The following is a 17,233-nucleotide window of genomic DNA, read 5'->3' on the forward strand; positions in this document are numbered from 1 at the left end:
TGTCCTTAGAAAGTAATGAGGGCGTTAGAGAGGGAGTTTGTTTAATGTCCTTCTGGAAAATGTTAAGCACGAAGTAGGCAGCTACTAAGTGAGCGCGGTCTGGAGAGCACTCTGAAAGTGGGGCCCCCGGGGGTCTCCAGGACACTTCCGAGGGGATCTGCAAGGTCGGAGTTATTTTCGTGATGATTCTGAAGTGTGTTTTCACTCTCGTTCTCTCACGACGCGTCCAGTAGTGTTCCAGAGGCCACAACGTGACCTCACAGCCCGTCGAATGCAAACGCGAATAGGAGAGTCGGCTGTGTTCTGTTCAGCTGGATGCTAGGAGATTCGCAAACCAGAAAGCAGCGCTGCTGTTCTCACCGGGTTAATTTTGGAAACAGTTATTTTTCATAAAAATATGTTATGCTAACGTAATATTGTTCTTCTAAACTGAATAAATATTTTAACATTTTCTGTTGTAATTTCTAACAATAAATCTCGAGTATACATGCACACTACATAAAAAACAAATAAGCAAGCAGACAGATAAGTAAAAGCGCGCTCTTGAGGCCCTCAGTGACTCTGAAGAGTATAAGACCTGAGAACGCTGAGTCTGGGCGCCGTTGCTTTAGAAGTAGCTGCACTCAGGTCCAAGGCTGGACTCTGTGTCCTTGTGAGGCTCCTGGAGCCCTTGCTCACTGTGACACTTCCAGGCCAGTGCCGCGTGTCCTGCAGTCACACTTGTCACAGAGCAAGAGGCCTACTGTGTGAGGGACAGACAGCTTGAGTGTCTCCTTCCTGTTTGCTCTTCTCCGCCCCAGCATTCATGGGTGCTGTACCCATATGGCGCTACAGTCAGGGCACCCAGGGGACTGCTCCCTCTTGCAGCCCTCTGGGGTGTCACCAGAGGGCTTTCTCACCCCGCCCCCCGGGGATCCATGTTCTTTGGCAGGGACTCAAGCCTCTTCTCTACTCAGAACCCTAGTTTCTCCATTCATCCCCCCAAGTGCAGTCACACCTGGTCATTACTGACTGTTTTCTCCTGCAGCGAAAGATGGTGATTGAAGATGAAACGGAGTTTTGTGGGGAAGACCTGCTCCACAGTGTGCTGCAGTGCAAGGTAAGGCCTCGTGGCCAGAGCCGGAGCCGGGGACGTCGTGCGGGGGGCTGTGCTGGGCTTTTCTAGTTCTTTTAAGTCAGTTGTGGGTGGCTGAAGTTCAGCTAATATTTTCCTGGAGATCAAGATGTGTGGCTTGTACATTTCTCCAAGGTGCCCTTTTTCCTGGTGACTGTCCTGCCTGGTAGTGAGTGTTGTGCTGTCCCTGTGGCCAGTAGACAGGGAAGGATCCACTTAACCTCATTGGGTCAGCTCATTGTAATCTTGGTCGGGAGTGGGAGGGTGCCGGTGTGAGGGAAGGTTTGGAGTCATTCTTTAGCATCAGAGAGACCTGAATTCAAATCCTAGTTTCGCAACATTTTTTGCCCTGCGACCTTGGGCCAGTTGCTTTAGCTTCTCTGAGTTTTAGTTCCCTCATCTATTGGATAGGGAGAAAATACTTCCCGGGGTTGCTGTGAGAATCAAATAGTATGAGGCTCCTAACATGCGGGGTGAGTATTAGCCTTCCCTTGGTATCTTGTGGCCTGAGTCTTGGGCCAGGAAGTGCATTGCCCAGGACAGAAAGAGCCAAGGAAACTGAGGAGGAAATGGGTCGGAGAAGCAGTTTAGGCCTCAGACCAGCCTCACAGCTTATTTTTTGACAGGCAGAGGGTTGGGAATATCCTTCCAGTGACTGGTGCTCATGTGAAGTGAGGCTTTTTTTCAGAGAGGAAATAGGAGTATGGAGAAGGGATCCCTACTGTGTGGTAGGTCTTGGTTTGTTTACTCTCAATGAGCCCCTGTCAAGAGAGCCTTGGTACAGAACTCTGGTCCTTGGAAAGTTGCTGTTGGAGTGGAGAAACATGTGCTGTGAGGATAAGCAATGCCAAGCGGTGGCCCTGTGCATAACCACGGATGCCATTTATTAACCAGTTACCATGTGCCAGGGACACGCTTACATTTTATTTTTTCACATGTTACCGGTGATGTAGCTGAGGGTCAGAGTGATTGAGTAACTTGTCTAGGGTCACACAACTGGTCACTTTCAAGCTGGGATACAGCAGGAGCCTTGCTCTGCGGAGGGGTGCTTGTTGGGCTCCTCCAGTTGTCATGATGCCCCATCCTGGAGGGTGATGCTCACCCTGAGTTTCTGATTCTCTCTGAGCAGAGTGTGTTCGATGTCCTGGATGGGGAGGAGATGCGGCGAGCGCGGACCCGGGCCAATCCCTACGAGATGATCCGGGGAGTCTTCTTCCTAAACAGGTTTGCTGATGTTTCCCTCCCGTCCCCTGACACGTGCTCCCTTCCGCCTTTCTTTGAGCTTCAGCTTTCTGTACATCTGGTACTGAATTGAGCTTCTCTCTCTGACTTTGTTGTAGGGCGGCGATGAAGATGGCTAACATGGATTTCGTGTTTGATCGCATTTTCACAAATCCGCGGGACTCTTACGGGGTGAGAACAAGTTTCTACTTCTGAAATCATAGTGTCGAATGGGCTTAAGCTTTGGTGGCTCAGAAATGGCCAGTTGTGCAATGCAGCTACACCTGCTCTGTGTTAGAGATACACACTGTGTGCTAGAGGTGTATTTTGCTTTGGGCTTCTCAGATGGCGCCCACAATGTTTTCTGTGGCCCTGGGCGTGCCCCAGTAAGCATTGTCTCTAGGGCTTCATGTCCCAGCCCCCAACTGTGCAGATCCTGTTGCTGACTCCGGGTGGAGGTGGGCAGGGCTTGCAGCAGTGGAGAAGGGACATTCCTGGGCACAGTCAGCAGCTGTGGCATCTGAAGGCCTAGGGAACAGGTAGATGAGGCCACGAAGTAGAGCATGCCTCCTGCATTCATTAAACATGTATTTATCCAGCCCCTACTTGGGGCCAGGCACAGTGCTAGGCACCAGGAATATAATTTGTGATTCCTTTCCCCGTAGTGCTTAGGTTCTGGACATTCTGGTGGACCTGAGAGCTGGTAAATGTTCAGGGTTGGGATATTTGTAAAGGCTGTTGTGCTTATTGACATGTGAGGCCAGTTGTCACCAGGCCGCTTTAGCCTGCCTTGTTTGTAGCATGGATGAGATGGAGTAGAAGGGGGAGTATGCAGTCCTTAGAGTGAGCTTATTTCCGATTCGAAACCGGCATCATCAGACTTGGGTGCTGTTTCTGGTATGAGAGGGGAGTGCTCTGGGGCATGTTTGAGAGGTGAATGCAGTGTGGGCCTCTGGAGCCTTCCGTTGGTCCATTTACAGTCAGTGTCAGGGCTGTGTCACGGAGGGGAGTGCAGCACTTACAGTCACAGGTGGTGTCACTTAAGATCACACCTTCTTTGTGCCTCAGCTGCCTGCTCTCTGAAATAGCCCTGCTAACCTGCTAGAGGGCCAGTGTAGGACCAAAAGGTACTGAAGAGTTGTTCCAGCTCTCAGATCTGTGATTTCTGATGTGGCCGCTTTCCCTTCCCGCCTCTTAGAACAAGCTTTGTGTGGGGTCATTGTTATCAGACTCTTGCCCTTCTCAGGAAACGGTAGAGCAAAGTGATCTTCTATTCTGCTGCATCTCATTTTTCTGAACACACACCCTCTGTGACGATAGAGAGAGAATAAAGGAAATTTCATTCTGGCATTACCTTGGCTGGGTTTCAAAGCATTTTTTCCCAGTTCTAGAAAGTGATCTCTCTGTTTCTGCTTTACTCACCCTTCTTCTGTTAGGCCCCCCGATTATCTACTCACTGAAGAAACTTCTTTTCCAAGCTCTTTAATTTCAGTTCCACCTGCCTCACTGCTTTCTCCGTGCTGGCAGAGCCAGCGTGGAGACGCCCCAGCCTCTAGTCATGTCTCTCCCAGGTCTCCCGCCCCATTTGCTAGTACCAGCAGGCAGCACAAAAGCACTCCTGGAATTAGCATCTTGAGAAAATTAGGTTGATATAATGTTGATTAAATTTTCTGAGCTCCAAATGATTTTAAACTCCTGCCTGGCGGAGGAGCTCTGTCAAGCTGATGGGAAGTCACAGCATCCTTTTGGGCTTTAGAATGAAAGTGCCTCCAGCAGCTGGTATCTGGTTATTGTCTTTTGCTGTCAGGAAACTGAAGCAGGTGCCAGGCTGTACCATTCAGGTCGAAGGTGAAGATGTTAGTTACATAGGAAAAGGCAGCCGAGTTTGTAACTCTTCAGGCAGAGTCTTGACCTGAATTGATTATTAGTCGCCGTGGAGAATTGCCCTTTCAGGGATGTCGCTCTACATTCTACTGTAAAAAGTGATTTTTCTCCAGCCCCTAGTATTTTCTTCCTTTCTTAATCTCTGTTTTCCCCTGAGCACGAGAGTGACAGCCAAGGCCAGTAGGCTTGATATGTTTTTCAGGTGAGCGGAGATGCTCTGGAGCAGTTCCCAGAAAAGATGGGAGTGGCTGAAGCCCCAGCCACACACCAGGTTTGCTAGGGTCTCTGGCTCTCGGATCAGGCAAATTATAGAAGACTAGTGAGCGTGGGTGCAGAACGTGAAGCTTGGGGTGATGTGGAGAGGTTAGAGGTGGAGAATGGGAGAGGAAACAGGACTCAGGGTTTTCCCTGTGCTTCTGGTTCTGCAGGTGGTGGTAGTAGTTGAAAAGGGACTGGGGTAGGAAATAAAGAATTGTAAACAGGAGTTGGAAGAGGCGAAGGAAAGGAGGGAATTTAGGTTCTTTGGGTTTATGGAAGTGTGTTATAAACCATAACATTATGTGAGGAATTTGTGCACCTAGGGATGTTGTTGCGGTAAGAAAACATGTTTTGAAGTGTAACGGGCGACAGAAGCTGAAGGTAGATGTTTAAGTTTCAGTGCTGTTTCAGAGGAAATGAGAGCACTTAGAAAGTGCCCAGTGAGGCACTGGGAAGAGAAAAAGATGGAAAAGGACAAGAGTTTTGACTCCAAGATAGTTAATCTAGTTGAATACAGTATCTTACGTTTAGTATTTTACAGTTAAGGTTTTTGACATATGGCAATTTATTTAACCCTACAGCAGTCTTAAATAACCTATATTAGTCCCAGTTTATAGTTGAGGAAGCTTGAGCTTCAAGATGTAAGTTGTTTGCTTGCCTGTGACTGCACAGCCAGTAGGTGGCAGAGGTGAGAACCCCAGCTGTCCTTTCTATGATAGGGCCTTCTGGCTATGGCCCGTGAGGGCCCCGAGTCTTGAAATCACAAAATGAGATCATATCTATCATCTCTTTTTGGAGGCGAGATGCTTTTGTTGGTGCACTCCCCTTTCTTCCCCTAGTCTTCCTTTGGGCCAGCTGCTCACCCGGGGAGGCTGGAGCCTGGGGCTAGGGCACTGGGGCACGTCCTATGGTGAGGACCAGTGTCCAGCCTGTGCAGGCCTTAGGCTTGTGACCCCCGCCTCATTACTACCGTGCTGTCAGGAAAGTGCTATGTGATGTTCTTGGCAAGTGCCATTAGGTCCTTCGTGTGTGCGCACGCAAATGGATATAATCCAAATATGTGAGCCGTTGACGGCTCAGGGACGGAGACTGGGGCGGAGTGGTAGGGAGGGGGGAAGAACTGATGCAGCACAGCATGCCTGGGTGGGCTTGTCACAGGATGGCCAAGTGTATTTTTAGCCAAAGTCACTTTTTCCAGAAATGTATTCACTGTTTTGATAAGGCTAGATAGCTGTCGTCAGAGGGAAGACCCTTGTCACCCAGAAATGGACTGAATTGTGAACGTTAGTTTTTCCATTTCTTTCTTAAAACTGTTTTCCCTAAAGCTTTCTGGTCTTATCTGGCAGTTACGGAACTCGGGATGGCACTCAGCCACGTCAGTCTGTAGAGAGCGAAGGCTGAGCTGCCTGAGCCCCTTCATCGGGGTTCTCTTCCACCGTTCCTCTCTCTCTCGAGCCCAACCTCTTGTTGTACCTGGTGCCGCCTCTCTGCTGCGGAGGGTCGGGACACGTAGAGTTCCCCGTCTGGGGACCAGGCGTGTGAAAGGGAAGTGTAAACACAACACAGGCCAGTGCTGCGTTCAGCATGAATTCTAGATTAGGAGTTAAAGCTACTCAAGTGGCCAAAACTATAATCCAACAAAAATTCAAATGGTTGTTGTAATGCAGTTATTCCTGAGCTGTGTAGGTGTTCTGAGGGTGTTCTGGAAGCTGCACACCTATATTTCCTTTTCCCTCTGTCTTGTCAGCTGCCAGCTCTGCACCGTCCCAGGCCCCCAGCGATCAGAGAGGCAAAGGCAAGAGAAGAGAGGGGTGTTAAAAAGGAGGAGACCAAGTGCACTGTGGTGTCTTGAATGGGATCCTGGAACAGAGCAAGGGCTCTAGTGGAATCTGAATCGAGTCTGAGTTCAGTCAATAGTAGAGAACCAGGGCTGGTTTCTTCGTTTTGACAAATGGCAGTGTAAGATGTTAGTGAACCTGGAAACTGGGTGAGGGATATATGAGAGCTCTGTCTTTGCAGCTTTTCTGTAAATCTGAAATTATTACAAAATACAAAGTTAATTGAAAAATAAGGGAGAGCCTAGGAGGAAGGGGAGCAGGGAAGCAGAGGCTGTGGTTTGGGAAGGTAGGTGCTGTGGCTGAGGCGGATGACGTCAGAGCCCCCAGGCTTGGGTTGGACAGCAAGACCTGAGTCTGGAAGTCAGGTCGACTGGCTCCTGATTTACCTTTGCTGCACACTGGTTGAGAACAGGATGCTTCATGTCTTGGGGTCTCTTTTTCCCTGTGTGTAATGCATCTGTTCTGCTCAGTAGGACTCTTGTAAGGCAGGATATGGTGAAGAAGAGATGCCGGGAAACAAAAAAATGCACTCAGGGGCCTGTTAAGATGTGTTTATGAGGAGTCTGAGCTAGGCCTGTTGGTGTGGAAGGCGTCAAGGGGTGTTTTGAGGTGGGGATGGGCAGCTCCAGAGGGTGACGGTCACAGAGTTGCATTTCCTGGGTGTCGTGGTCCTGGCAGGAACTCTGCCTTGTGCTTGGGGGGAAAGGCTGATGTCACTTGCCGCCTGCTCCCCACTGAGCCATCTTTTTTCTCTTTCTCCCCTGTCTTCCACTTGCCTTTGCAGAAACCACTGGTAAAGGACCGGGAAGCTGAGCTTCTGTACTTCGCCGACGTCTGCGCAGGCCCAGGTGGCTTCTCGGAGTACGTGCTGTGGAGGAAGAAGTGGCACGCGAAGGGCTTCGGAATGACTCTGAAGGGCCCGAACGACTTTAAGCTGGAGGACTTCTACTCAGCCTCCAGCGAACTCTTTGAACCTTACTATGGTAGGGACACAGAGGAGGGCACACGGGGCCACGGGACAGTCCTCTGTGGGGACATTAGGTTGGTAGCAGCTACTGTCCACTTGCCATGTTTTCTTTCCTAGGTCTCTCAGCCTGGGGGTCCTAGTCCCATGCCATGAAGGTCTCAGTTCCCCCGGGCTGCTCCTTTTTACCCCAGCCCTGTGGGATACAGGTTAAACACTCCGCTAGGCAAACTCTCATCCAAACCGTACTCATTCCTCCTTTCTTCTCTGGTAACAGGAGATAGTGAAACTGCCTGATCTCCAGCTGAGAACTGGCAGGGTTGTTAACATACACACCCATGCCCATCTCCAGCCCCTTGCGGGGTGTGCAAAGTACTGGTATCAGACAGCTCAGCAACCTCGCACCAGTTCCCTCCACTCGGACTTGACTGTGGTGATTTGACAGCAGATTCCAAGTCCTTTCTTAACAGTTTTATTAAAAAGTCGATACTGGTTCTGAAGTGTAGGCACTTCAAACACAACATTGGCCTTGGGGAGGAAGGCCCTCTGTTTCCATTGCTGACTCGTGGCTGGTTAACTCCTTTTCATCTCTGCTTTGTTACATACAGCAGGGCCCTGTTTCTGCCTTTTGGTCCATCACTGCAGGGCAGCCTGGCAGGAGGGGTCCTGCACAGAGTTGCTCCTCGCAGGGGCTTTTCTCCTGGACCTCATGACACACCTGGTAGCTTTTCACAGCCTGGAGAGTTCTTCTCCCAGCTCTCAGGGTGCGCAGGACCGACGAGATTAATGTGAACCTTGTGTCCTGCCAGGCGAGGGTGGGGTCGATGGAGATGGAGACATCACCCGCCCAGAGAACATTACTGCTTTCCGGAATTTTGTCCTGGACAACACGGATCGCAAGGGAGTCCACTTTCTGATGGCCGATGGGGTAGGTGTTCTGCTCTCCACATGCTTTAGTCATTTATCACATTAAGAGGCTTGAGAATTGTTTTTGTTTTGTTATGTTAGCCCTTTAGCTGCCCTGGAAGGTGCTAGCTCACTGTTCAGGTAGTAGGGGGTGCATGATTTATGTTTCTGTTCTTCTGTGCATATGTTCCAATGATAACTTTGTCAAGGCAGTGATGTTGTGGACACCTTTGCTTGGAGCAGGTGGTCCCTCTCAGCCCACTTCTTCAAAGGGCCTCGGTCGGCTGTGAGACGCAGTGAGGTAAGGACCATGACTAAGATGAACCAGGCAAACCTGGGAAGAACATTTCCATCGTTCGTCACCTGGGTGCCGCTCCTGGCAGAGGCTGTCTGTACACGGCCACTTCTAGGCGTCCGAGTGGGCTGATAGCTGAGCACATAACCCGAGGTGGCAGCTCTGGGGAGCCCATGGCAGGCTTTCTGTCAGCGGCTGGGCTAAAGCGAATATTCTTGGAGCCTCATTCTTTGGGCAGCTGCTTGAAGTATGGAGAGGAGCCCACTGCTACTTTCTCACCCACTAGTCTGCTGTGGTGGCAGGTAGTCTTTTCTGGAGTGAGCCACCGCTTAGTCTAGAGGAGGGACAGAGACTATAGCAGTCGCTCCAGAGTCACACGGCTAGAGTTGGAGAAACCTCTGGAACAGCTTGGGTGGCCTTCCAAGTACCAGCTTGTGGAAAGATGGAGGAATGTGCAGGACGCCAGCATAGGCTCTCAGAGCATTGTGCAGAGCAGAGAACAGCACAGGCAGGCTGGGCCGGGGGCTGCCCTGCAGAGCCGGAGCGTTTCTGGCAGTGCTTGGGAGGCCCCGTTGCAATGGGGCAGCTGGAGGGGCAAACTCAGGGCTTGTCTTTCTTCTTCAGCAATGTAGACCGGTGACCTGGGCCGCTTTTCTTCTTCTTTTTTGATTGGCCCTATAGACAGGCATGCATTTTGACGAGTATCGATAAATTTAGAAGACATTGCTAAATACTTTTTAAAAGACTTTATTTTATTATTTGTTTTTAGAGAGACAGGAAGAAAGGGAAAAAGAGAGGGAGAGAATCATCAATGTGTGAGAGATACAATATATCATTTGGTTGCCTCTTGAACACCGCTGACCTGGGGATCCAGCCTGCAACCCAGGCTTGTGGCCCAGCCGGCCAATTAAACCAGCGATCTTTCAGTTCACAGGCTGGCATTCAGTCCACTGAGCCACACCAGCCAGGGTCTGCTAAACGTTTTTGATTTCTGGATCATTTAGCTATTACCTTCATAAGACTGAGTCAGGGAAACCTGGCCTGGCTGGGGCCAGCTTAACGAGGGACAGCCTCATTTACTTTTTAAAAAATTATTGTGGTAAAAAACGTGTAACAGATTTACCATCTCAACCATTTGTAAGTGTACAGTTCAACAGTGTTAAATACATTAACGTTATTCTGAAACAGATCTTCAGGATGTTTTGATTCTACAAAATTGAAACCATGCCCATTGAACAACTGCCTGCCCCCCGCCCCCAGCCCTCAGCCCCCGTTTCTTCTCTGTGAGCTTGGCTCTCTGCTCCCTGCAGGGCTCTCACAGGAGGGAGACCACTCCAAGAACAGCAACATACATTCTTTGAACAAACCTGGCCAGAGACCCTGCCCGCTAGAGGGAGAAAGTTCATGGTCTTGGGACAGGAAAGTGGGTTTCACAAGTAAAACCTTGTTCAGCAGAGAAAGCGAGATCACTGAGTGTCACATGTTTGCTGACTTTTCTTCCGTCACAACACTGTTCAACGGTCAGCACAGAGGCCGAGGGAGCCCAGGCAGAGTGCTCAGGCCACACGTACCTTCTGGGTCTTGTCAGACTCACCAGAGCATCGTCTCCTGTGGTTGGCCTGTGACTAGCCAGTGCTTTGCTTCTGTTCTGCCTTATCCTTCCCTTGGATTCTTAAGTGCGTGTTATAATTTTCTGGACCATCTCCTTGGAAAACCAGACTTGGTTCCACCCTCTGGGTGTGATAGAGCAGATGGCCCTGGTCCAGTTGTTAGGCCTGGGTCCTATTTGTCATGAACCATGTGACCTGCCAAAATCACTCGAATGCCGACCTGTATCTTCATCAGTCAGGTGGTGGAGATCCGTGAGAACACGTGAAGAATCTTAATGAAGATGAGATAGGGGTGTTTTTTTCAGTCTTCTTCACTTCTGTTTCCCACCCCAATTCTTGTGCTGCCATTTCAGGGTTTCTCCGTGGAGGGACAGGAGAACCTGCAAGAGATCCTGAGCAAGCAGCTGCTGCTCTGTCAGTTCCTCATGGCGCTCTCTGTTGTTCGGACAGGTGACACTCCCTCAGCTGTCTCCCCACCCCAGGACCCACAGGAGGCCCCGTTAGAAAGAGCATGCATAAGGGCTGGCTCAGAAGTTAAAGAAAAGAAACCTGCTTACGTAGTGACAGGGGGCTGAATGAGGAGTTTAGGGAAGAAAGTGCTGCAGAATCCTCTAAGTCCCCTCTAAAGCTAAACGGACCCTTTAAACTGCCACTGACTTTTAACGGACCCAGGTTCTGAGTCCCTGACTTGGTCACATTTACTCCCTGAGGTCACCTTACCCACCTCCTGGACTAGAACTTACTGACTGCCACTGGTGTTTTCTCTCTAATCCAGGAGGCCACTTCATCTGTAAAACCTTTGACCTGTTCACACCATTCAGCGTGGGGCTCATCTACTTGCTGTACTGCTGCTTTGAACGAGTCTGTCTATTTAAGCCGATTACCAGCCGTCCTGCCAACTCAGAGAGGTGAGGTTTTCCTCTCCGTTTTAATCCGAGCAGTTGGCTAAATGTCAGAACACAAATCCTCCTGCATCTCTCTGGCATGTCCCCTCAAGCTACGTTAAAAACCTTGACTTGAAAGAAGTGATTTAACCCAGAGGAGTTAGGATTTGGACCTTACTGGGTCTGTGATATGCCAGTTCAGCCTCTGCCTCCTTCTTTACAAGCCTTATTCACCACACTTAGGTGGGGGATCCTTGGGTTGGCCCAGGAAGGGGAAGGCGATCTATAGAACGGACACCTGGAGAGACATGGGTTGGGACAGGGCAAAGGGACCACCAGTCAGAAGCATCCTAGGCAGGACACAGGCCCGTGCACAGTGTGAGAGAGGATGCAGCCAGTCTGAATGGCTAGGTGGCTTGTTAAAAACAAGATTTCTGAGCCCCATCCCCGAAACGTCTGATTGATGAATCTTTAATTTATCAGAATCCCCAGGTGATGGTGATGCAGCCAGCCTGGCACAGGGCCCTTGGGAACCACGGCCATAAAGAGTAGAAATACAGTCCAACATAAAAAGGAAGGATTTGAGGTGAACTTTTGCAGCACAGAGTCTGTGCTGTTCCTTGTGCATAGACTTAAGGCTGTTAAACTTCATGACTCAAGGGGTTTGGGGAGGAGGAATGTTGGCAGAAAGTCCTTGCTCGTGGAGTAAAAGCTTTCTCCTGCCAGGTATGTGGTGTGCAAGGGCCTGAAGGTGGGCATAGATGATGTGCGGGAGTACCTCTTCTCAGTCAATATTAAACTCAACCAGCTGCGAAACACTGATTCCGATGTCAACCTTGTGGTCCCTTTGGAAGTGATCAAGGGAGACCATGAATTTACTGACTACATGATACGGTCCAATGAGAGGTAAGCAAACCAGGTGTTTTTGCTGGCACCACTAGGATATTAGGGAAGGCCAGAGAATGAAGGACTAAACGATTGGCTTTTGGTATCACCTTGTCAACCCTGAAAAATTGGTAACTGGATTTGGTCTGCTTGTTCTTGGCCCCCTGGGACTTAGAATACCTTGGGGACCCTCATCCTGCTCCCATGCCCTGTCACAAGGGTGGCCAGTGGGAGCTTGGGTGCCATAGCCCTGCCCGTGGGGGCCTGAAGAGCAGCCTCATCTTGTGTCCCTGGATGCAGGAGTAATTACCCTTCGTTTGTTTGTTTGTAAAAGGCCATGGTGGTTGGCTTGAGGAGCCCCTGTTTTGGAGGCGGGAGGTGGCTGGACAGCAAGCGCACGACAGGCTTTGGAAGTTTCTGATACCAAAGCCTTTGCCAGTTCACGAGTTCCCCAGATGGGTGATTTAAATGCTGCTGTTGTGTGTTTTGTTTTGTTTTTAAACCCTGTTTAATTGTTTTTCCTCCTCCCTGTTGGTGGTAATGTAAAGTTGTGACAGTTGGCTCAGTTTTTTAGGGGCAAGCATTAGAAACAAGTTTTTGTGGTAGGTTGGAGAGCTGTATAGTAGCAGTGAGTCAGTGGAAGTGCTTTCTTGGGGGACTGAATAAGGTCATCTTATCCATTCGTCTGTCCATGGGCATTTGGGTTGTTTCCGCATCTTGGCTATTTTGAGAAATGCTACAGTGAACATGAGGATGCTAATACCTTTTCAAGATCCCAATTTCAGTTATTTTGGATAAATACCCAGAAGAGGAATTGCTGGATCCTAATGGTATTTCTCTTTCTTTCTTGCCTGGTTGCACTTCCTGGTTCCTCCAGTATGATGTTAAATCGAAGTGATGAGAGCAGACACCGTAGCCTTGTTCTTGATTTTAAGTGTGACATGTTTACCCATCAAATACGGTGGTAGCCGTAGGTGTTTTGTAGATACCTGTTATCAGGTTGACCGAGTTTTCTCTGTTCCTTATTTGCTGAGAGTTTTTACCGTGCCTAGATGTTTAATTTTGTCAGATCCTTTTTATGTCTCTATAGAAATTGTTTTTCTTTTATTTCACTTACAGTGAATTACATTGATGATTTCCAAATGGCAAACAAATCTTGCATTTTTAGATTAAGTCAAGTTGGTCATGAGTTACACTCTTATATGTTGTTATTTTGATTTATTATGATCTTTGTGTCTATGATCATAAGGGATATTTGTCTCTAAATCTGTATTCTTTTGAAATTCTTGTCTGGTTTAAATATATATGTACATTTAAGTGCTATAAATTTCTCTTTATAATCCTGTAATTCATACATAAATATATGAAAAGAAAGAATCTAAAATCAAGAAGCTAGAAAAAGAAAAGCAAATTGAGCCCAAATTAAGACCACTGTGGCTCGGTTGGGTGCGGTCCTGCAGAGTGAAAGGTTTTTGGTTCTATTCCCAGTGGGGGCACCTGCCTGGGATGTGGACCAGGTACCTGGTCGGGGTGCGTGCGAAAGGCAACTGATTGCTGTTTCTCTCCTACATTGATGTTTCTCTCCCTCTCTTTCTCTCTCCCTTCCCCTCTCTCTAAAAATAAATAACTACATTTTTAAAAAAGGAATTAATAATTTTATTTTATTTATTTTATTTAATCATTTATAGCATTTACATATATTTATGTTAAGTTTTCCTTTAAGGACTGCTTAGCTGAGTCTCCCACATTTTGGTATCTTTTTTCATCATTGTAGCATTCAAAATATTTTTTTAATTTCCCTTATAATTTGTTCTATGATTTATGGATTATGTAGATGTGTGATATTTAATATCCAGATATTTTGGGATTTCTAAGATGTACTCTGTATGATTTTCATTCTTTGAAATTTATTGAGACTTTTTCTGGCCTGTCACATGATCTATCTTGGTGAATATTCCAACTGCTGTGATTGAGTACAGTGTTTTATGAGTGTTAATTTGGTCAAGTTGGTTCATAGTGCTTTTCAAATCAATACAAATCTTAACTGATATTTGACTACTACTTCTGTCGGTAGCTAAAAGAAGGCTGTTAAAGTCTTTAGTTATGATTGTTCAATTATGATTTGTCTATTTCTTTAGTTTTTCTTAGTTTTCCTTCATGTAGTTGGGGTCTTTGTTATTAGCAGGCACACACACCTTTAAGGTTATTTTGTCTCTGATATACCCTTAGTCTTGAAGCCTACCTGTCTGATAACAATGTAGCCACATCAGCTTTCTTTTGTTCAGTATTTACGTGGTTTATCTTTTCATTGTCCTTTTATTTTCAGCTTGTCTTTGTGCTCCTAAATAACATACAGTTGGGCCCTGACTGGTGTGGCTTGGTGGGTTGGGCGTTGTCCCACGAACTGAGAGGTCACCGGTTGTATTTCCTGTCAGGGCACATGCCTCGGTGGTGGGCCAGGTCCCCGGTTGAGGGCGTGTTAGGGGCAACTGTTTGATGCTTTTGTCCCTCTCATTCTCCCTCCCTTCCCCTTTCTCTGAAAATAAATAAATAAAATCTTTTAAATAAGTAACATATGGTCGGCCTTACCTTTTTTATCTAGTGTAACAGTCTCGCTCTCTTTTTTTTTAATCCTCACCTGAGGGTATGTTTATTGATTTTTCCGGGGGGGTGGGGGGAAGATATCCATCCGTTGCCTTCCTTATGTGCCCTGACTGGGGATCGAACCTGAAATCTTTTGGTTGGACACTCCGACCAACTGAGCCACCTGGCCAGGACCAGTCTCTACCCTTTAATTGGGGTGTTCAGTGCTTCCACGCGGACTGCAGTTGTAACTGTGTTCGGGTTTAAATCCTCCGTCTTGGTTGTTTGATTTCTGTTTATCCTGCCTTCTGTTCCTCTGTTCCTTTTTGGGGAGGCAAATTAAGTATATTTAGTAGTATTTCTTTTTATCTTCTGGGTTTTTTTTTCTTTTTATGGTCTTTGCGTGTTATGTTTCAGTTGTTAACTCTAGAGATTACAGTGTGCATCTTTAATTTATCATAGTTTATCTTCAGAAAGTGTTCTGCTTCATGAACAGGGTAAGAACCTCATCACATGTAAGCATGCCTTGTAATCCTCCTTCCTTCGTGCTCTTGTTTCATAGAAAAAATCTTCCTTTACGTTGCCCTTGTTTTTATTTTAAACAATCCATAGTCTTTTTTTATTTAAAAAATTTTTAATTTATTGATTTGAGAAAGAGAAACATCGATTTTGTTGTCCCACTTATTCATGCATTCATTGGTTGTTTCTTGTGTGTGTTCTGACTAAGGGTCGAACCCACAACCTTGCTGTATGAGGATGACGCTCTAACCAGTTGAGCCACCCAGCCAGTCTAGTGGCCTTTCAAAGAGATTTAAAGGTGTGTGTGTGTGTGTGTGTGTGTGTGTATTTGTTTTTAAAGGTTCCTTGATACTTACTGACACGCTCATTTTGGTGTTCTTCATTCCTTCCTGCAGAACCAGGCTTCTATGTGGAATCATTTCTCCGCACCCTCAAGGGTTTCTTCTAGCCTGTATTTGTGGTGCAGTCTGCTGGGGACTGATTCCCTCAGCCTTTGTCTTTTGAAAATGTTTTTATTTACCTTTCACTTTTGAGGGATATTTTCATTGGATACAGATTTCAAAGTTGGCGGTATTTTTCGTTCAGCACTTTCAAGATGCCGCCCTCTGCTTCCCTTGGTCTTTGATGAGAGGCCGGCCAGTGGTCTTGCCCTTGTCTCCCTGTGTGTCGGTCGCATTTACACTTTTCTCTCTTTCTTGTGTTTCCAGCATGCTGACTGTGGTGTGTTTTATGTTTATATATGGGTTTTTTTTCCAGTGTGGATTCTGCTTGGGCTTGGTTCTTTTACCTTGGGTCTGTAGGTTGACTACATTCATCAGTTTGGGGAAATTCTTAGTTACTATCTCGGCATTATATTTGTCCTTCCTTTCCTCTGCTTCTGAGGGTCCAGTTATTCTTATGTTAAACCGCTCGTATTGTCCACAGAGCTCGCAGGCTCTGTTACGGTTTTCACTGTTTTCTCTGTTTCAGTTTCAGTTTTTGTCTGTCCTGAAGTTCACTGCTTCCTTCCTCTCCTGTGTTCAGTCTGCCGGTGAGCCCATCGAAATCATTCTTTACCTCTAACATCCTAGTTATCAAGCCTGTAATTTTATTTGCTTTAAAAAAATACAGTGTATATGTTTCTGTTGATGCTCTCCATCTGTTTATGTGTGTTGTACGCCTTCCCAGTAGATCCTTCAGCATGTTTCTCAGTTACTGTGGAGGCCCTGTCTGGTAATTCCGACATCCGGACCACCTCGGGGTCTTGCTCTGTTGCACTGTCTTCTCTCTCGTCAGTGGGTCACCTTCACTTGCTGTGGCACGGGTCTCATATGTCTTTATCAAATTCCGGACAGTGTATGTAAGAGAAAAATGGAGACTGGAGTAGAAAGGGCAGCTGGTAGTGTAGGTGGGCCAGTCAGTTGAGTCTGTAAACTGGGTCTGCACTTCGCGTTGCTTTGCTTAGAATCAGGCCACCACTGCCTTCACACTGGCAAGGGTGGGATCAGAGCCGCCCTTCAGCAGGACTTCCGGCAGTCCCGAGTGTACGGAGAGTGCGATTCATTTCTTCCCCTCTCCCGTCAGCCTTCAGTAGGCCCCTGTAACCGTACTTTGGGGTGTGGTTGAGGGGGTTCTCTTTCAGCTCTTCAGCCTCTCCCCTAAATGTAGATGGTCATTGCTCCTGCTAAACTTCTCTGTCCTGATGTCTTTTGACTGTCTGTTTTGGTAATCCTTCTGAGATATTTTTTTTTTTTCTTCTAGACACTGTAGTCTGCAGATCAAAGCTCTGGCCAAAATCCATGCCTTTGTTCAAGACACGTGAGTCTTGCCAATATTCTAGAATTCCCCTACTCCAAGGGAGGATCTCGTCATTTTGCTTCTCCCCCTGAGCTCTTTATTTCATTTCAGCAAACATTTAAAAATTTGTACTCTTTTATCTCCTCCCCTGCTGTGGTCTGTGAAGGATGCCAGGGAAACGTGTGGCATGAACCTTGCCCTCAGAGGCTTTATGATGTCTTTGGGAAGATAAGACTCTAGGAAGAGGATACAGGAAGAGTTATTAAGGGCGTATCAGAGGGTGCAGAACACGTCACTCAGGAGACACAGAGTAAAGAGCGCTCAGAGAGGAAAAGCAGGACTGGTTGGGGAAGCTCTAGTGGGGCAAGCGCAAGCTAAGTCAGCGTTCCGCGGCATAGTGGCGTCCGCCAGGGTGGATTTACTGGGGCCTGTGTCAGCAGAGAAGGAGCCGGGATGTACCCACGGGTAACTGGAGGAAGGGGGTGTGGGGAACCCT

General features: G+C 47.5%; 1 protein-coding gene across 1 annotated transcript in view; it reads left to right on the forward strand.

Moving 5' to 3' along the window:
• Positions 1–17,233, forward strand: part of CMTR1 (cap methyltransferase 1) — a 42,418-nt gene that overhangs the window by 15,056 nt on the left and 10,129 nt on the right. Inside the window, exons 6-14 of the mRNA XM_053913779.1 lie at positions 1,028–1,099; positions 2,244–2,338; positions 2,455–2,527; positions 7,100–7,298; positions 8,089–8,207; positions 10,444–10,540; positions 10,866–10,998; positions 11,701–11,880; positions 16,702–16,758. Of these exons, the coding sequence (XP_053769754.1) occupies positions 1,028–1,099; positions 2,244–2,338; positions 2,455–2,527; positions 7,100–7,298; positions 8,089–8,207; positions 10,444–10,540; positions 10,866–10,998; positions 11,701–11,880; positions 16,702–16,758 (1,025 nt within the window). The remainder of the gene's footprint in view (positions 1–1,027; positions 1,100–2,243; positions 2,339–2,454; positions 2,528–7,099; positions 7,299–8,088; positions 8,208–10,443; positions 10,541–10,865; positions 10,999–11,700; positions 11,881–16,701; positions 16,759–17,233) is intronic.

The sequence above is a fragment of the Desmodus rotundus genome, chromosome 11 (genome assembly GCF_022682495.2).
Source record: "Desmodus rotundus isolate HL8 chromosome 11, HLdesRot8A.1, whole genome shotgun sequence".
Lineage (NCBI taxonomy): Eukaryota > Metazoa > Chordata > Mammalia > Chiroptera > Phyllostomidae > Desmodus > Desmodus rotundus.